Source organism: Meles meles, chromosome 7 (genome assembly GCF_922984935.1).
Source record: "Meles meles chromosome 7, mMelMel3.1 paternal haplotype, whole genome shotgun sequence".
In the NCBI taxonomy this organism is placed as follows: domain Eukaryota; kingdom Metazoa; phylum Chordata; class Mammalia; order Carnivora; family Mustelidae; genus Meles; species Meles meles.
The window spans coordinates 145,561,025-145,582,191 of NC_060072.1; the positions used below are offsets into that span (position 1 = coordinate 145,561,025).

The following is a 21,167-nucleotide window of genomic DNA, read 5'->3' on the forward strand; positions in this document are numbered from 1 at the left end:
AGAAGCACAAGCCAAGTGGAGAGGACACACCCACATAGCTGCTCTTGTCGACAGCCCCAGCCAAGCTCCCAGCGGACAGCCAGCATCCGCTGTCAGTCATGGGGTGCGCCATGTTGGATGTCCAGTCTAGTCTGGTCTTCAGTCTTTCCACCCAACAGTTGACCCCAACTGCATTGTAGACCCAAGCAATTCCCACGCATCGGAGCCCATTCAACCCACAGAACTGTTAGAGATAAGTCACTACATTTGGGGGTGGTTGGTTATACAGCAAAGGAAAATAGGAATAGCTGTGGAAGAAGAGAAAGAAGACAGAATCAAGGATGATACCTAGAATTCTGGTTTGGACCCAGGGCGGAGCCAGTCTCTACTCAGATGGAGACTGTGAGCAGACGAGCACTTTGTGGGGCTGGGTGGGGGGTTAGGGGAGGGTGTTGTGTGGGTGGGTAAATGAATCTATCATAAACTAGGAAATATTTATTTTGGGGATATTTTAATATGTTTTCTCTTCAGCATTAGATTTCCATATGTTGAAAAGATTTATGTTTGATAGATCCCTATCTTTAAGACCCTCAAAAATAAATATCTTAGTATCTTCTGCAGTAAGAAAACTGCCTTCTCAAAAGTATCAAGAGGAACTGGTACCTGTTTCATCACATGTCGTCCTTGTTATCTAGGGATCAACTCCCAGGTCTCTTATTCATTCATCATATTTACTCATCACGTGCCAGGCTTTCAGCATTGTTCTAGAGCCATAATTCTGCACAAGACAGATACTGTCCCTGCCCTCATGGACTTTACATTTTGGTTGGCAGGCAGACAAAAAACAAGAATGTACCTGCCAATTTGATAAAAATCAATGAAAGAAATGAGCAGGGGGTGATCAGAGAATGAAAGTTGAGGGGAACCTACTTTAGATAATGTGGTCAGGGAAGGCTTTCTTTTCTTTTTCTTTCTCTCTCTCTAAGATTTTATTTGAGAGACAGAGTGAGCAAGAGAGAGAGCACATGAGCAAGGACAGGGGCAGAGGGAGAGGGAGAAACAAGCTCCCCACTGAGCGGGGAGCATGATGCAGGGCTCGATCCTAGGACCCTGGGATCATGACCTGAGCTGAGGGAGGACATTTAACGGACAGAGCCACCCAGGCGCCCCAAGGGAAGATTTTCACATGGAAACTTAGGGAAGTGGAAAGAGCCAGCTGTGAGAAGAGGTGTAGGAGGGGAAGTGAGGGTTAGTAGCTATGGAACCCACCAGGGTGCAGAGGCCCTTGGGTGGTTAAAAGCTTGACCAGATTCTAGGAACTGAAAGACTAGTGTGTTTGGGGTGCAGTGAGCCAGAAGTATACAAGATGAAGTTGGAGAGAGATGCAAAGGTTAGGGTCAGCAATACCTTTAGGCCATAGTAAGGGGTTTGAATTTTATTCTAAATGCAAAAGATAGGCAGAAGCATCTGATTCACATTTTAGGAAGATAACGGCCAGCTGAGACAGAAGGGTTGAAACTGGGTAAGAAACTATTGCAGTGGCTCCGGACTGAAGGACCGCCAGGACGAGGATTCATTCTGATTTTCTTTTCCTGGGACTCAGTGTCTCCCTCCATAAGGCGTGGGTGCGGGCTCGGTGCAAAGAGATCAGCAACGATTCCCAAGCACCCGCGTATACATAACACTCAAACTGGCCTCTTGCTTTGTACGCAGACTTGAAATATCTTTCAGAGGGATGGTATTTTCCATCCTTTCCACCGGTCACCCACTTCCCCCGAACCTCGGGTTTCACTCTGTTCGGAACTGAGGCCTCTACCGCACAGAACCGAGTGGCTTTCAAGCCGCTTTACCATAAACAGTATTTGTGCTGTCTGCCACGTTGAATAGATGATGAGGCTCCTAGAGCAGGTATAGAATTTTGGATGAAACCAGTTGGTTGTTTTCATTTTTTTGGTCCTTCCACAGGGCCACGGGACTTGTAAGGCCAGCAAAACTAAATTTCAGTGTAAGGGATCAGATTGAGGAGCCTCATTAGCCTTCAACTCAGATCCCTTTCCAATGCCTTAAAGTTTCTCATTAACTCCATCTGAATATTGACAAAATACCCTTCACTTTAAACATGGTAACAACTCAGCAGATATGCTTAAAAGCCTCAACATTCAGAGGTTGAAAAAAAAACATTCAGAGGTTGATGGCAATACATGAAAAAGGCTCTTTATTGTTACTGCCAGTTTTTAATTTAATTTTTTAAATTATTATTTTTAAAGTAGGCTCCACCCCCAATGTGGGGCTTAAACTCATGACCCTGAGATCAAGAGTCAAATATTCTACGGAGCCAGCCAGGCACCTGGAATATGTGTGTGTGTGTGTGTGTGTGTGTGTGTGTGTGTGTGTGTTTTAAAGTATTCTCAGTGACCAAGGTGGGGCTCAAACTCATAAACCCTAGATCAAGAGTCACATGGTCTATGACTGAGCCAGCCAGGCTCATTATTGTTAGTTTTAAAAAAATGGTCAATATTTCAAGTCAATTCAAGAATATAGGTAACATTGTAAAAGTAGCCCTGGAGATCCCTTTTCCCTTCAACTACTTGAGGACTAGTGAAGACAACTTGAACCAGGAAGCAGGTCCTCACCAGACACAACTTGATTTTGTACTTTGTAGCCCGCAGAACTGAGAGGTAAGTTTCTGTTGTTTACAGGTTTGTGCGTGTATGTATACGCGTACTTGGAGACAGACCTTCTTAAAGCATCATGTTTAGCCAACAGAAAAAGCAGTCACACCCACTGGTACGTAATGGGTTCAGTAGACAACTTGGCACTTGATTTTTGTCTACCCAGAAATTCATTTGGTCACTGATGTATACAAACCCAGTTAAGGTATGTAACCCCCACCCCCATCCCCCCAGGTTCAGGGTCCGATAGAACACACCTTCTTAAACTCTTTCTGGGGTGAAGAAACATTGTACAACACGGTAACATTATTTCCGGAATCTGAATGATTTAAATATGAAGGAAGTTCTGGCTACCGAGATTCACTTCGAATATTTCTTCTCCAGCTGTTTCAGAGTAACTCTAGAAGGAAACACCAACTCTGGTCTGAGCGCGGCGCACCTTGCAGGCGCCCAGGGCTTTGCGGGCACCCCTTGCCCAGACCGCCTCTACAGGGTCCCCTCGCTTTGGCTGAGAACACAAGCCTCTCCCTACATCCATCTCTTTTTACCCAAAGTGGAGATTCCAGTAGGAATCCTAAAAAGGTTGGGGGGGGAGGGTGGGAGCGGGCACGAGCAGGGGAGACGGAAGGCGCACGTTTCTTCCACCCGCGGGCCTGAGCGCACTCCTGCGGCCAGCTACGATCTCTAGAGCCGCCCGCGCTGCCGCTCTCAGAAGGCGCAGACCTGCTTCCAGATCAGATCTAGCCTTCCCCTCATTTGGGCTAAGGGTTAGTTTTTTAAAAGTTTTTTTTTTTTTTTTCTTCTTCTCATTAAATTCATTCGGGCCGCACAGGGGGCTAAGGCGACAAGAACGACCCAGGGCGGGAAATACGATAAAGCCTGCGACCTCCGGACGGCTTCGCGGGCGGCGGGGCTTCCTGCGTTCAGAAAAAGGAGGCCGGATGGGAGGAAACACAAAGCCAGCCGCCAACGGCAGGGACAGGCGCGGCCGCGCGGGCACGCCGGCCCCGGCCTGCACTGCGCTCGGGCCGCAGCCGGAGCCGGGCCATGAGAGGAGACCCGCGGTTGCGAGGCGCGGAGTGCGGGGCCCGAGACGGCCGCCCGCGTCCCCAGAGGACCCCGCGCCGGCGGCTCAGGCGCACGTGGCCGTCACGGGCTCAAAGTCCAAGGGCGGCGGGAGGTCTCGAGGTCCCGGGCGCGCTTCGGTCCCACACCAAGGCGGGAGGAACGAGGCTGACAGCCGTCCTCCGGCCACCCGCGCGCTCCCACCCCGAGGAAGGCCCTCGGGGGCCCGCGCCCGACCACCTCCTCCACCCCCAACCACGGTGGCAGCGAACCGGGCGGGGAACCGGAACCGCCAGAGGGACGGCCCGCCCTCCTCTCGCGAGAGGCGGGAGAGGATGCAGGTTGGTCGGGCGACGGTAGCGCAGCCAATGAGCGGGCGGAAAGGCTGTGATAGACGGCCCTCCGAGCGCCGTCTCTAAGCCCCGCCCCGGCTGCGGAGGCCCGGGTCGCCGCCCGCCTTTCCTAGCCCTCCCCGTCTTCCCTCCCCTCCCCTCCCCGCTCTTCTCTTCCCGTCTGAGGTGGCGGCCGGCCTCCCTCCTCTCCCGCTCCGTTCCAGCTCCAGCCCTGGCTCCCCGTTCCCGTCGGGCCCCGACACCCGCCTGAGCGCTTCCCCCGTGGCTCCAGGGCGGCCGTATCGCCGCTGGCCGCGCGAGTCCCCGCGCTTGTGCTCTCCCTGGGCCTCGGTCCTCGCCGTCCCCCGCCATGAATGAGGAGTACGACGTGATCGTGCTGGGCACCGGCCTGACGGTGAGTCCCCTCCCCCCGCAGCGCGCGCCGCGGGAGGCCTGGGCCGCCGCGCGGGGCCGCTCGGTGCCGGCCGGCGTCCCCGTGCGCGCGGGCGGGTGTCGTCGTGGGGGGGGGGTGCGCTGCGACTGGCGGGGGGCGCGACCCGGGGCGCCGGGGGCCTGCGGCGGAGCGGGGCCGGCGGCGCGGGCGGGGGCTGGGGGCCGCGGCTCGGCCCCGGACGTGCAAGGACAGACCCGGAGCCGGCGAGCCCGGTCCGGGGGGTGGCCTGATGCCGGGCGACGGGGAAGCAGAAGTGGGTGGGGAGCGAGGGCAGCAGCCCGCTGGGCGTGTGGGGCCCCTCCGCCGCCGCTGCGGGTTGACGGCCTCTCCCGGTTGGAAACGGAAAAGCACCCGGCGGGGTGGGGGAGGGCGGGAGCGCTCGCAGCTGCGTTTCCTACTTCGGCTGGAGCCGCGGCTCGTGGGTCTCGGCCTGCCGGAGCTGGGCGCGAGATTTTGTGACAAGTCATTGGAGAATCACCGTCCTGTAACTGCTGCAGTTCGGTGAACTTGGAGAAAATGAGCATTTACCCGCCCCCACCCAACTTCAGAGGAGCATTGCACATTCCTTGGAACACTCCCATCCCACTTCCTGAGCATCTGTAGAGAATTGGAAATGAGTGTTCTCAGAGCCTGCCGGTCCAGGCCTTCTCTGCTGACCATTGCCATCTTCTGTTCCCTGCGTCCATCGTCTCTCCTGGGGGCTTTCCCCTGAGAAGTGGACCGCTGATGGGTTGCTGGAGGCCGGGTGCCCTCCTACGGACCAGTCCGAAGCCGACCTGTGCCTGGCTAGGAAGTAGTACCGAAAGATGAGGTCACTTACCTAGAAAACTAGTCCTTTTGAGTGCGAGGGATTTGGTCGAATTTCTTTTTAGGTGGTGAGTTGGCATCCATTTAGGCTGGATGCCTAAATGAACAGGCCTACCAGCTGCGGGTCTGGTTTCCCTCAGTTAGTATTTTTAAGGTGTCTGATTGGGGTTCTGAGCTTAGTAGGCTGTGCAGAGTCGGGCAGGTTGAAATGGGCCCGGTTGCTGCCACGGTGTTGTAAGGGTCAGTTCTGTGTTTTCTACGGTTATTGCTGGTCTTTCAGATTTGCTCTTGCTTCGGTCAGTTGGACGTGGACAAAGGAGCACAGATCTGCCCTGCAGGTTTCTACATGGCTGGTACAGAAGCATCGCTTCGTGTGGAAGATAAGCCTGGTCTTGCTCTGTAACAACCAAGTGAAGATAATGCACTTTAAGTATTCGTTTGGGTTAATTGTGACCTTTTTGATGAGCCATAGGTACATAACTGGAAATCAGACCAATTTCTGCTCTCACTTTGCAGCTGTGATAACTTTAATCCCCATGAGCCTTCTCATAAAGGTGTTCTTTGAGAATTCTGTCCATGCAGAGCGTTCACATTCTTCCCATCATTGATAGGAGTAGTGATGGCAGGATTGGGTAGTGGTGAATGTGTACCCTCGTTTCTCGTGATGCAGACTGCTTACCGTTAAATAAGATCAGCAAAGTTAAAAACCCTCAAATCAGAATTGACGATTTCAAGTGAATATATTACTTCATTTTCTTAATTTTTGACTTACAAATACCTAGTGCCAGAGAGTCAAGAACCTAAAAACAGGCTCACTCCACCAGTTACGGGTGCAAACTCTTAGGCGGTGTCTGTGTGTCAGGTATTTTTAGTGCTGTTAACTTGTTACTCTCACAGAAGTGTAGTGTCAGAGTTGCTCTGTTGCTGACGTGGGCACTGTTCCGTACCAGTTGTTTCTTCTAAAATGAAGGTCATGGTGATCCACAAATGTTAATCTTAATTTTAATAAATAAGACATAAAACGTGTAACTTGGAACAAGATCATTCTCTATCCAGAAGAAATGGAATATTCTGTATAATTGAATTTTCTAAGGAATTGAGGATTATCACTTTAAAGAACCTCCAGTTTCTGGGGAAAAAAAAAAAACCCTTTCCTAATGACATCACAACTTCTTTAACAAACTAAGTAACATAATTTGCTTGATCAGTAAGATTACGCATCATAAGGAGTAGTTATTGTGTTGACGTTGTAACATAATGAACCCGCTGAGACACCTGGTAAGCCTTTGCTCCTTATTAAACACTCTCAGCCTGCGGCCTTTGAGTTCTTCCTTCTGCTCCTCATTTTCTCCTCCTCCTCTTGCTGTTAGGCTGGTGATTTTACTTTTCTTTGATTTCGGTGTAAACAGACAACATCTGACCACCTAATACGCTGCTTCTAATTGACCTGTAAAAAAAGGGTAACTAGTTCCACAGCTTATTTGTGGTTCCCAGGTATTTGTGTTGTTCTGTTCTACATAGTAATTCTGGTCTGGAATTACAAATAGAAACATGTACTTTAGTGAGAGTTAACCGGTATTCCCAGTATTAGATGTTTGGAAATTATTTTACATCCCAGACATAAAATTTTAGCCTTTTTCTGTATTAAAACTTTGTGATTTAAAAGAGTTTTCTATATCTGATTTAAACATCTTAAATTGCCTCTCAGATTTGCTCTTTGAAAATCCTGGCCATTGCTATGTTAGACTTTTGTAGATGAAGGACTTCCTATCCACCGCAGTAGTGATCATAGGGCCAATATGTACAGATGTCTTATTTTTGGAAGGTATAAATGTCTTGTAGGCAGTCTGTATTTTAAATCCATTTCAAGCATACTGGCCCCATAGGATAGAAGTAAAATCAGACACATTTTAGCATTTAGAAGTTGTAGTGAGATATTTGGTTTGAAAAACCACTAACTTAAATGTTTTGGCTCACATCCATGAAAATTAGCAATCCCCTCTATCTTCCTTCCCCTTATGCCTGATTAAAGGCTCTTCCTGGAGTACTGGCTTACCCAGTTTCAGTTATTTAAACCGTGACTGTTGTGATCAGTTACGGGCATTCCGTCTGCAAGGAGGATGGCGCTCGCGAGAGTTACCACGGGGAGGTACTAGGTGCCGGAGTAAGGCTGCCCGCATGAGAATTCAGACAGGCCAAGCAGGGAAACCTTCACAAAGAAGGTATGTAAGCTGGCTTTTAAAAATATTGGTAAGCTTTGAGCAGGAGGCATGATTTTCTAGGCAGAGTGAACAGGGTGGATTGGTATTGAGAACAGGATGTATATAATAGGGAGTTTGTGCCTGAAGCAGAAGGTATGAGGAGGCAGATTGGGAAATTGGGCTGGAGAGAGGGCTTTCACTAAGAATGTTGACTGTATTAGGCTAAGAAATTTGAACTTTATCTTTCAGGCAGTGGGAAAGGATTTTGAGCAGGAAAGATAGAATTAGACCCAATTTCAAGAAAAACGATCTTTTGACAGCATTTAATCACATGCACTCAAGGGACAGATACTTAAAGGAGGTTCTGCTGAAAACAGTTGTTTTTACTGTGTTGTTGCTGACATAGAAAACTGAGATTAACTGATTTAAAAATGTTCTAGTTAATGCATTTTCCCCATAGTTCTAGGTAAGTAGCTTTCAGAAGTCATTTTTCTTTAGTATTAGTGTTCAGGTACCTTGTTTTCTTTATCACATTTTTGTGGGCATTTATTTCCTGTTTGGGTTTTTTTGGTTGTTGTTGTCACTTATATTTTGTTTTTCCTTGTAACTTTGAAATTCAGTTGGATTTAGAGTTCTGGTGGGTGCTTAGTTTGGTCACTTGGAAGCTCTGTCAGAACATTGTACTCTGGCTCTGTTCTCTTCAATTCCTGCTCTCTAAGGAATCTCTGAGACCAGGGTAGTCTGTCGTACCACTGACCTGGGAAGTCCTGTGGAGGTTGATCACAGGTCACACACATACAGGAACACCATGCGGGCCACTTCGGGACATTAGAGGTCTCTTGCCTTAATGTATTTAGATGCTTTCCAAGTAAGCTTTGCTGATTATTGCAACTCTGGTGATACCTGCAGGGCGCTGAGGGAAGTGACCTTCACACCACTGATAGGGCCCTTCCCTCACTCCCACATGTCTATCCTTACTAGGACTTGGCGGCCACTGACCTTTAAACTGTGTGATCTGGTTACCTCTTTTTATGTTGGAGAACCTGAAAGGCCAGGTGAGTGGCAGATGCCATTAACAAAGAAGTTGGATTCTGAAGATGGTTTTATCAGTTATTCTGGGTTTGAGTTTGTGTGCTCTCCTGCTCAGGTCATTTGTGGGTGAGTTTGAATTCGATGTGGAGTACTCTCATCCGGTAGATTTAAAACTAAAATGTTGGTTAATATTCACTAATACATAGATTTTTTTTCTGGTAAAAGTTATCAGTATTGATATATGATGGGTGGACAGGGTTCTCTAGTGCAAAAAAAGGAAATTCATTTAGAGTATTTTTTTTCTGGCTTTAATGTGCTTTGCTAGTTATTCTTTATTCATCAGATAGGTAGCGGTACTGGATTTTAATTTTGAGTTAATTTTGTAAGATATTAAAATTTAAGGATCATTAATATGTACCCGATGCCCAGATATGATTGACAGATTTTATCAGCGAATTAGTCCATCCCATGCTTTAAAGCAAAATGGGAAGTATTACACTGTGCTACTATGTATTTTATTCTTTTGCAATGGAAAAGCAATCTTTTTTTTTTTTTAATATTTTATTTATTTGACAGAGAGAAATCACAACTAGGCAGAGAGGCAGGCAGAGAGAGAGGAGGAAGCAGGCTCCCTGCAGAGCAGAGAGCCCGATGCGGGGCTCGATCCCAGGACCCTGGGATCATGACCTGAGCCGAAGGCAGAGGCTTTAACCCACTGAGCCACCCAGGCCCCCCGGAAAAGCAATCTTTTATAGATGGCCTTAGGAGAATCCATGAACCTGCAGATTTCACTAGCTTTTCTCATCATTTGTTCTAAATGGTACCTCTAAAGGTGGTTTTGTTAGCAGCTCTTTGGACTTCAGTGAATCTTTAAATTTCTGAGCCTTTCTCTTTAGGCCTCCATCTTTATTAGCCTCCATCTTTATTACTTGCTTTAGAGCCGTGGTCCAGTGAGTGGATCGTGCTTATTTGCAGGGAAGCTTGGAAAGATATATATAGAAGATATGCAACACTCAGAGTTGCTTGCTGTGATTTTGCTTCCAAAAGTTGAGCTCTGGAGTCTGCCTTTGTTGGCTGGGCTGGACATAGGACTGTTTCATCTTTCTCTCTTTATGTCCTAATCTGTTTTTGTGAAGGCAGATTTTTTTTAAACCTTCGTGTAATATGTTGAACCATATATGTTGGTGCCTCTTTGGATTTTTTTTTTTTTTTTTTTTTTTTTTGGACAAGTGAATTGCTTTTGAAAAGGTTAGGGTTCATTTTTGTAATTATAAAATGCCTTCAGTTCTCTTCATCAAGACACCATTAAGAAAGTGACAGGCAAGCAAGCCACGGAATGGAAGAAATTTGCAGTGCACAGAACCAGTAAGGCACTTTTCTCCATCCAGAATATAAAAAGAACTTGAATATAGCTGTAAGCAAAAGAAACCCATTTTTTAAAAAGGGAAATAATTTGAATAGGCACTTATCAAAAGAAGATACCATAATTATCAGTAGACTATAAACTAAAAAAGTGCTCAGCCTCCTTAGTTGTCAGGAAATGCAAATTAAACCACATCCTAACTATAGAATGGCTAAAATTAAAAAGACAGAAGTGTTGGGCAAGGATTTGAAACAACAGGAACTTTCATACCCTTCTGTGACGAAAGTATAAATTAGTACAAGCCCTTTGGAAAGCAGTTTGGGAGTTACCTGCTGAAGTTGAACATAATGGTGCTTTCCTTGATATATATCCAACACATGCATGAGAAAAGCAGGTTGAGAATATTCATAGAGCATTGTTTATAAGAGTCAAAAACTGGCAACTGATCCAGATGTCCATTAATAGGAGGAGGAATAAATGATTGTGCGGTCATGTGGTATAGTCATTCAACTAAAGCCTCCACCACTTTGGTACACAAACTGTGGTTCTTGAATCAACTGCTTCGAAGCAACACCTGAGAACTTACTAGAACTGCAGAAAGTTAGGGCTCACGCTGAGTATACTGAATCAAAATCTGATCCCCAGTTTTTTGTTTTAAGTAGGCTCTGAGTTCAGCAGTGGGGCTTGAACTCGCATGATCCAGTGATCACGACTGCCATGCTCTACCGACTGAGCCAGCCATGCACCCCTAGCGTGACCCCCAGTTGATTCTTAGTAACGTTGGAGCAGCGCTGCTTTAGTAATGATTCTTGAAATTGGTCCTGGACCAGCCTCATTAACGTCACCTGGGAAGTGATGAGAAAAACAAATTCTCAGCCCCACCCCGGTTCTGTGGGTGGGAGTTCCACAGTCTGTTTTAAGGAGACCTCTGGGTGATGGCGATGTAGAGTGAAGTTTGAGAATCTGCTCAGAACTTACATTTCAGACACGCTCACAGGTGGTACTGAATTGGGAAGCACCATTTGAGATCCATCCACTGCTCACAGGGTTAGACAGACCTTCTGGAAAGGTCCATGTAAGAAATAGGTTATGCAGGTGGTACAGTCTCTGTCACAACTACCCTTCCACTGTAGTGCGGTGAAAACAAATGTAGACAATATATAAATGAATGGGGATGGGTGTTTACCAATAAAACTTTATTTGTGAAATTGCATGTCCACTGGACTTGGCTGGCCCCTGTGCTTTGGGGACCCCTGCTCTGTAGCAGTAAGATAAGTACATTTCAAGAATACACAAAACAATTTGGATGAGTCTTGTAAACATAATGTTGAATAAACGGTATATACAAAAAGGGTATAGTGCATGATGCCATTTATTCAGAGTTTAAAAACAGCAGATCTGCACTTTCAGAAATCATGAGGGGGGTGTGGGGGGGGGTGGCTAGAACTGGAACAGGGCATGAAGTGGCCTTCTGGCGCGCTCCTGGTGTTTGGTGTCTTGATCTAAATAAGAAATGACACATCTTCCTAGAGTAAAATTTGACGTTATACTCAAACGAATAGATACGTTTTGGAGTAAGATTTGAAATAATGAATTTTAAAAATAAAGGTATCGAAGTCAGACTTCTAGGGGAGTGAGATTGTTCTCTGCTACCTAGGGTCTTTGGGGTAAATTTGAAAACCCCTAAGGATTAATGAGGATACGTGGAATTTCCGTTTTCTTTTTAAAAACAATAAAGCCTTGATCACCAAAACCCTGGTTAAGGGTTTTGAATGAATGTGTATCCCATCTCTGTGATAATTCTCATTAATTCAATGCTCATATTCTTTTTTGATTTTCCTCCCTCTATCTTGATAGAATATATATTAGTATATTCATGTTTTATCTTTTTCCTGAGAGTGGGCATTTATAATCTATTTATGGTTGTCCTGGATGCTTCCTTTAGAGCTCTCGTTCTCAGACTCTTTGGCTTTGGGATATAGTCTTAAAAATTAAGGACCCTGAAGAGTTTTGTTTATAGGGTATATATATATATATCTATATATATATCTATATATATATCTATATATATCTCAATACTTATCATTAGATATCAACACTGAAAAATTTTTAAAAATTACTACTTCACTTAATGATGAATAAGCTTTACGAAGTGTAACTGTATTTTCCAAAACAAAAATATTGTGAGAAGAGTATCATTGTTTTATATTTTTAAAAAGATCTATTTATTTTTAAAGATTTTATTTAATTTAGAAAGTGGGCATGTGCAAGTGGGGGTGGGCAGAGGAGAAGGGAAGTCTTTTTTTTTTCCCCCTTAAAGATTTTATTTATTTGAGAGGGAGAGTGAAGGGGGGAGAGAGAGAGAACCCAAGCAGGAAGGAAGAGGGAGGAGCAGACTCCCCGCTGAGCAGGCAGCCTGACGTAGGGCTTGACCCCAGGATCATGAGATCCTGAGCCGAGCGGAAGGCAGATGCATAACCAACGGAGCCACCCAGGCGCCCCAAGGGAGAGTCTCAGTTAAGCAGACTCCTTGCTGAGCACGGACCACGCTGCAGAACTCTGCAGAACTCGATCTCACAGCCCTGAGATCACAACTTGAGCCAGAACCGAGAGTGTGATGCTGAAGGGACTGAGCCACCCAGGTGCCCTTAAGAGGGGCTTTAAAAGAGGATCTGTTTGAAACATGTGGTAACTCTTCACTTCTTTTGAAGATGCTTATGCTTTCCCTGTAGGAATGTATCCTGTCAGGTATAATGTCGGTGAACGGGAAGAAAGTTCTTCACATGGATAGAAACCCGTATTATGGAGGAGAAAGTGCATCTATAACACCTCTGGAGGATGTACGTATTCGAGCAACTTGGGGGCCTTTCATTCTTTGAAACTTTCACTTGTGAATCTCAACTCTGTTCCTTGTAGATAGGTTTAATTTTGTTTTATTAACTAGATTATCACTAGCATCCTATTTTTTCAGGGACTGTGGGTTTTAGGGCGTGTAGACATTTGAGTTGTGACGGGTACTGGGATCTGGAGCAATTACCTGCAATTACCTGTTATCTCTCGACGGGAAGGGTGTGGACTCGATGGAGCTCTAACACAGGCCGAGCACAGGGCCGGCGCTCTCCATCTGGTTTCGCTCAGTTACTCAGAGTTTTATCCCCATTTTTCAGATGATGAAATAATCTGTTATTAAAAACACAGGATTGTGAACCTAGGTTTGTAAGACTCTAGAGCTTTGGTTCTTTTTGCTCTGCTCCCTTGCTTCCTGCTTTTTTAGACTAGGCACACAAAGCATTTCCAGTATATCAATATTTATCATTTTGCTGTTTTGCTGAATATTTCTCTGAGGTTTGTTCAGCATCCAGGTGTGTGGCCACGAGCTATGCTGTTTTTTTTCGGAGATACAGGGGTATCGTCAATTGCTGTCCATCATGACTGATGAAATGGACTTCATCTTTTTTCCAAATTTTTTTTGTATTCAGGCCTATAGAAAAGCTGAAAGAATAATACCAGTGGGTCAACCTTCCATCTGGATTTAGCGGTTAACATTTTGCAATACTTGCTTTATGTCTTTTTTTGTTACTGGTTTGAATCCTTGAAAGTAACAGACATCATGATACTGGACCTAACTATTTCAGCATTCACTGGCTAAGAATAACATTCTCCTACGTGATCATAATATCATTTTTATCACATTTAAGGAAATTAACAGTAATATATCCAGACCACAGTCAAATTTCCCAGTGATGCCAAGAATGCCTTACATTGTCTGTGGTGGCAGTGTTTCTTTTCGTTTCTTTCCTTTTTTTTTTTTTTTAACTACTTTAAACATTGTCTTTGGTGTTTCTCTTTATTCTTTTAATCTACAGAAATCTCCCCACTTTTTTTTCTTTCGAAAAGTCCAAGTTAGCTTCTAGTAAGAAAGCATCGTTGTGTGGTTCATACTGCGTCACATCAGGAGGCATATTCCCAAATTTTAGACCATAAGCTGCTTTTGATCCAGACCTCCTACTCAATTCACATAAATTTTAAATTAGCTGGAGCTAACTTTGTTTTTTTTGATTTGAAGAATCCAGAATTTATTTTTGACTCCTTATATAATTACAGAAGCAAAAGTACTTGAGCTAGTAAAGTTAGCTTTTCACCCAGGAGAGAGTGAGTTTAAATGATTTCTACAAATGGTGTATCTGCAGAGTAGGGTATCAGTGACAAATTGTTAATATATTCTTGCTTATCTGTTAGCCAGAAATACTACCTCTGTAATACTTACTTTAGCATTCATTACTCTAGTAGTGTATTTAACTTAGCTGTATATTGGAATTTCTCTAAAAATTGTATCTAATAAAAAATGAAATGTCGCTTTACCTCATCTGCTGGCGGCCAGTTATTACACCGGCACCATGTCGTGGACGGATCGTTGCACAGCACAATGAAAAGTAGATTTTGTTACATTATGGGTAATTTTTGTTTTGGTTTTAGTTATACAAAAGATTTAAAATACCAGGAGCACCACCAGCATCGATGGGAAGAGGAAGAGACTGGAATGTGGACTTAATCCCCAAGTTCCTCATGGCCAACGGTAAAGCCTTCTCACGTTTATGGTGGTATACACTGAATCCGATTGAAAAGTAGACTCTAGCTCTTGACAGACTGTTATTCCAGGGATGTGAAAGTAGATTTTGTTGATGGCAACGGTTTGGTGAGTAGACAGTGGCCATTAGAGACGTCTGGAGTCAGTAGGAATGGAGGAGGGGTGCCTCCTTCCTCATTGGTTCTGGAGACACAAAGCTAGGACATGGCGCACAGTGCGGATGGAAACCAAAAACGTCTACAGCCCTCTTCTCTCGGGGCTTCCCTGACAGTCTCAGATATCTGGGTCTTTAGAAGCAGTGTTTTCCCTAGTTTGGAGGCTTTTAAATTTATTTTTTCACATTTTTCTCCTTTTTAATTAGGGGAGCTAAACTGCTGTGATATTAATGCCTTTTTCTGAAATTACATTAAAAATTAGGTTGTTGGTATGAAGTCTATTTATGTCCCATCGATTAAAGTATGAACTACCCTTTGCCGTTTGGGGGTTTTGTTTGTTTCTTGGTTTTGAGTTTATATTCTAGTTTCTTTTAGTGGAAAGATCTTATTTGCATTTTCTCTGAAATCCATTTATTTCAAAAGATTTTATTTATTTGAGAGAGAGAACACAAACGGGGAGCAGTAGGCCTAGGGAGAAGTGCACTCCATGCTGAGCAGGGAGCCTGATGTGGGACTGCATCCCAGGAACCTGGGATCATGACCTGAACCGAAGACAGATGCTTAACCGACTGAGCCACCCAGGCTAGGCTGTGTGTGTGTTGAATCTCACCATACACCCCTAGACATATTTTGAGGGGAGAGAGGCAATGATTTTTTAAGGCTTTATTTTCTGTTGCCTGATCTGACTCTTGCCAGTAGCCTGTGGGTCTGCCCCTTTCCCACTGCCTTTATTTACTAAATCTGAGTATTCTTCATTTTAATTAAAAAAAAAAAAATTATTTGAGAGAAAGAGGGTGCCTGCACACAAGTTGGGAGAGGGGCAGAGGAAGAGGAAGAGAGGATCTGAAGCAGACACCCCCCTCCCCTGCTGAGCCCAGAGCGGATTCAAGACTTGATCTCATGACTCTGGGATCATAACTTGAGCCAAAACCAAGAGTTGGATGCTTAACCTACTGAGGCACCCCGGCACCCCATCTTCATTTTAATTTTTGTCACTTTGCCATACCTGAAGCCAAATTAATGGATTGATTATTTTTAAGTCGGTTCCATGCTCAACATGGGGCTTGAACTCGTGACCCAAGATCAAGAGTTGCATGCTGCAAACGTTGAGCAAGCTAGGTGCCCCGTGGATTTCGTAAAAGTATCTATTTGTTAAAGAGAGAAATGATTGCTGGATGTTCATTGCCTTTCCTATTGGCCAGCCTTAGGCTTTGTACATTTTCCTTATCGATGTGAAAGAGTTCTTTATAAAGACCATGGAATAAATACTCTTAATGTATTTGAAGTCCTCTTTTCCAGTCTGCGATCGGCTTTATAAGTAGCTGTGCTGTATTTGTCTTCCCTGCATAAGCTTTTACTTTCCATGTAGCTATATAGATTGATTTTTCTTCTTTTTATTTTTGGTTTGGAAGGCTGTGCTTCATTTTCCTCTTACCTCAAGGTTATAAAAATACTAATATTTGCTGTTAATGGTTTTATAGTTTAATTTTTTCATTGTAAAAATAAATTCACCTGTTTTATTGTGTAAGTTGATTTATTTGTTATCCTGTCTGAGGCTAAATATCTTTAGTTTTTTTGTTTGTTTGTTTGTTTGTTGTTTTTTTAAAGATTTTATTTATTTAATAGAGATCACAAGTAGGCGGAGAGGCAGGCGGGGAGTGGGGGAGGTGGTGGTGGAGGGAAGTATACTTGGCTCTCACCTGAGCAGAGAGCCCAGTGCGGGGCTTGATCCCAGGACCCTGAGATCATGACCCGAGCCGAAGGCAGAGGCTTTAACCCACTGAGCCACCCAGGCGCCCCTGTTGCTGTTTTTAAAGTAATCTCTGCACCCAGCATGGGGCTCAAATTTAGGACCTGAGATCGAGAGTCACAAGCTCTTTCGACTGAGCCAGCCAGGTGCCCCCTTGTTAACCTGCTTGAGAAGTAGACATTGAGATTTAATTTTTCAGAATGGTTAATCAGTTGTCCCTCAACACCGTTTGTCTTTTCCCCACTTTGGTTTGAACTTTTATAATAAGTTCTTAGACATGGGTCTCTTTTTTTCCTACTAATTTAGTGATTAATCGGTATAACTGTACAATTTAGTACCTGGCTAGGTAAAGCGCTCTTCATTATTTATTTTTTGTTTTCAAAAAATTTTTTTAGAGGTGCCTGGGTGGCTCAGTCGATTAGATGTCTGACTTTAGCTGACGTCATGATCTCAGGGTCCTGGGACCAAGCCCCACATCTGAGTTTAGTGGGGAATCTGCTTGTCCTTCTCCCTCTGCCCCCCACCCACGTGCTTGTGTGTGCAGTTTCTCACTGTCAATAGATCAATCTTTAAAATATATATTTTTATTTTGCCCTAGTGTTTCTGTCCTTTCACATGAGCTTTAAAGTAATTTTGTTTAGTTTCTCAAAAAGTTTTCTATTTTAGTATACCAAATTTCTTTGGCTTATAGACAGGTAATATTTCTAATTATATGCCTGAAATTCATCTGAAATTAATGTTCATTTTATTATTTATTTATTTATTTGTTTGTTTGTTTGTTTGTTTTAGGGAGGGAGGGGGTGGAGGAGAGGGAAAGAGAGAATATCCTAAGCAGGCTCCATGCACAGCCTGGATCCCAGGGTGGGGCTTGATCTCATGACCCTGAGATCATGACCTGAGCTGAAATCAAGAAAGAGTCAGACGCTCAACTGAATGAGCCACCCAGGCGCCCATGAAATTAATATTCATTTTAATTAGTACAGATTGAATAATATAAACCGAATAGCACAAATTCTTTGAAAATTTTTGCCTATTGCTTCTCTTTACAATAGTAACTTAAACTCAAGCCCATTTTCAATAGTACTATAATTCTAAACTTCATACCTCTAATAATAATTAACATAGATTTTACAAAAGCAAGTTGATAAAGTTATTACTCTTGAAGTTGTAACTTTAAAAAAGTACTTCTAAAGCTGTTCCACAATAGGTGTGCATTCTGATTGTGCCATTTAGAACATGGCATTCAAGAGTTTTTGGAAGGGGTTGGACAATGTTAGAAAAAACTGGGAAGCAATTAGTACAAGCCAACAATGAAAGTACTTGTATTTCTGCTGGTTTTTGAAGATACTATGACTTAAGTTACAGTTTGGATTGTTGGACTTTTTTAGGTCAGCTTGTGAAGATGCTGCTTTATACAGAGGTCACTCGCTATCTGGATTTCAAAGTGACTGAAGGGAGCTTTGTTTATAAGGGTGGAAAGATCTACAAGGTTCCATCCACTGAAGCAGAAGCTCTGGCATCTAGTAAGTCATTTTCTTTTCTTTTCTTTTCTCAGAACCCTGAGATTTCATAATGGAAAGGAATCTTAGAGATCACATTTAATGTCGCTGTCCTGACAGCCGTCCGTCACTCAGCCAGTCAGCAGTATTTACTGAATGTCTGTTACTTGCCAGACACTGAGAGGACATCCGTGAAGAGAATGTTCAAAAACCCCTACCTCTGAAGCTCAGAGAGGCTTCAGGTGGCTTGTCTCCCCGCCATGGAACTTGGTGCTGGTGTGGGTCAGATAGTGCTCTTTTCGTACTAGGTAGTAAGAATTCGTGAGAGCTGTTGTTCGGCCGGGGGATGGGGGTTCCTGTGTGCTAGGCTCTGTGCAAAACACTTCACATTCATTGTCTTATTTGACTTTGCAAACAGCTTTACAGGGTAGGTTTCCATTTTATAGATGAGGGAGCTCAGACCTGAAGTCACGTAGGTAAGTGGCAGGATTGGAGTGGAAACTCTGGTATTACCACTGTAGCGCCTGTGGATGTAATCAGTGTGCTGAGCGGGCCACCGACCCAGCTTTGCCGTCCTGCCAAAGAAGAAACTCTGTTCTGGCAAAACCTTATCTTTTAATTGATGCTGTTGTCAGTGTCTGCGGTCTCTGATTGTAGGAATTTCTAGTGAGTATGGAGTGATTTTATTCTTTGCCCAAAAAGATTTCCTCTCTTGGCTCAACCTAAGGTTCCTGGTTAACGTTTTCTATTTCTACCTCTTTTTGAGAGCACACATCCCTGAAAAAGACCTTCTGTCCTTGAAGGTGTTTGAGTTATTGCGCAGAGCAGTTTGAGAAAGGGTGAATTCGGAGCGCTCACGGGTGGATGAGTTTTCTGCAGTTCGGCTCCAGGAGGAGCTTAGGAGAGGGAGCTGTTTGGATTGGGCGCAGAGAAGGGCCAGTAGAGTCTCAGGATTCTTTTGGCGGGAGAGTGGGAAAGTTCCCTCACCTTAAAACGTAATTCGAATTACTTTGGCAGCTTCTCTAACTGCATTTGTTTCCTTCTTGTTATGGGGAGAAAATGTTGAAGGCACTCTAGCCGGAAAGAAAGAAGTCAGCACAGAGATTGTGGCTAAGTTAGGATTAACAACCAGAAAGGGAATGGAATGGCTCATACTTAAATTGAGGGCATTAGAGGTATAATCGTGGGTTAGAAATGATTTTAAATGACAACATAAATTTTATTCCAAAGAAATAAGAGTTCAGCAGTTTGAAGACAATCTTTTACAACAGAGTTTGTGTTCTAAACTTTGGTTTACTCTCTGAGCTCTTAACCTATGTTAATAGCTTCACTTCCTGCCTCCATTAAACAAGAATTTAAGGATTTACCTCGTAGCAGTTTTATTTTCCCTTTCTGATTTAATTTTTTCCAAATATATGGAACATTTACATGACTGGAAAGTCAATCTCGTATCAAAAGATGCATTTATAGTCTTGTCCTCATTCTCCTTTCACGTGATTGTTTTTGTTTCTGGTTTATCCTTCTCATGGTCCCCCCACCCCCCAAATAAGCAAGTGTGTTTATGTATCTGTTTTTATGGTTAGGTTTATTGAGGTATAATTTAGATACAGTAGAATTTACCTGTTTTAGTACACAGTTGTATGAATCTTTACCAGATCCTTACCTTCTCAGCAACTGCCTTTCTGTTAATGAATAGGATCTTGAAGTCAGAACGGCAGGCGGAAAAGCCTCGGCAGAATGAACGGGATGAGGGAAAGTCGAGAAGTGGAGAAGTTCATGTGCAGCCTCAAGGTTCCAGAAAATATTTGTTGATTGGTCAAGTGTTACTTTAATCCAATCAGTGAGAAGTATCTTTGGCCTCTAAAGCCATGTTGAACATAGATATGTTCAGAAATGTTTCGAGAAGTTTTCATGAATAGCTTGGAAATGGGTCCAGCAAAATCTGTCTTAATTTAAATCTCTTGCTTGTGTATTTGTTCCGACTCTGAACTGCTGCGAGCCCCGTGTTCACATAGACCCCTTTGCCATCAGCGAGCGCATCCCCTTTCCTGGTACAGAGTGGCGTGACCTCCGGGCCGCAGCGGCCCAGAGCAGCCAGAGTGAGGTCGGTTGGGTGCACCGGCAGGCGGGGGTACCGCGTACTCTCCTTCAGGAGTGTCTTTGACATTGATCGCCACTCTCACTTTTTTTTTTTTTTTTTAAGATTTTATTTATTTGACAGACAGAGATCACAAGTAGGCAGAGAGAGAGAGGAGGAAGCAAGTTCCCTGCTGAGCAGAGCCTGATGCGGGGCTCGATCCCAGGACCCTGAGATCATGCCCTGTGCCAAAGGCAGAGGCTTAACCCACTGAACCACCCAGGCGCCTCGCACTTCTTCTTCTTTTTTTTTTTTTAATGCTGTGGTCAAAAGTTTGTTTTGTTTTGTTTTCCTTAATTGAAGCTTGGTTGACACACCCCGTTCCATTAGTTGTGGGTGTGTAACACGGTGATTCAGCAAGTCTCTGCCCTCCTCCCTGCCAAGTGGGGCTGCCGTCTGTCGCCTCCCAGCGCTGCTGCAGGCCTTCGACCATATCAGAGTCGTCCCTGTGGCGTAGTCGTGCCGTGACCGGAGGCCCGCACCTCCTGCTGCCCTTCACCCGTTTCCCCAGCCTCCATCCCTCCGCGCCGGCACCCGTCCGTTTGTGTTCTGTATCTGTGGGTCTGCTGCTGCTTTTACAGGTTTGTTCATCCGTTTATTCTGTTCTTATATTCTCCTCGTGAGTGAAATCCCATTTTCTTATTTCACGTAACATGATACCCTCTGGGTCCGTCCATGTCGTCTCAAATGGCAAGATCTCATTGCAGTTTTGATTTGTGCTTCCCTGGTAATGATGAGTGATTTGGGGCATCTTCCCTTGTGTCTGTCTGTCATCTGAAGCAGAAGTAGAAAAAGTTCTGTTGAGTTCCTCTGCCCATTTTTTTTTTTTTAAATTTTTTTTTTTTGTTTTTTTGTTTTTTTTTTCCTCTGCCCATTTTTGATCAGATTATTACTTTTGTGTGTGTGCCGAGTTGTGTAAGCTAAGTTCTTTATGTATTTTGTATTTTGGACTTAGCCCTTATCACATATATCATTGGCAAATATTTTCTCTCATTCCGTCGGCTGCCTTTTTGTTTCGTTAATGGTTTCCTTTCCTGGGCAGAAGCTGTCTGTGTTGGTGTGGTCCAACATGTAGAAGACTGTTGCTGTGGCCACTGTCCGAGAAATCCCTGCCTGTCTTTTCTTCTAGATGT

The 21,167-nt window shown here is 44.2% G+C and overlaps 1 protein-coding gene across 1 annotated transcript in view; it reads left to right on the plus strand.

Moving 5' to 3' along the window:
• The first annotated feature begins 4,222 nt into the window (after positions 1-4,222).
• Positions 4,223-21,167, plus strand: part of GDI2 (GDP dissociation inhibitor 2) — a 28,774-nt gene continuing 11,829 nt past the window's right edge. The window contains exons 1-4 of the mRNA XM_046011714.1: positions 4,223-4,463; positions 12,638-12,745; positions 14,382-14,481; positions 17,787-17,921. Coding sequence (XP_045867670.1) covers positions 4,419-4,463; positions 12,638-12,745; positions 14,382-14,481; positions 17,787-17,921 — 388 coding nt within the window. The 5' untranslated portion in view covers positions 4,223-4,418. The remainder of the gene's footprint in view (positions 4,464-12,637; positions 12,746-14,381; positions 14,482-17,786; positions 17,922-21,167) is intronic.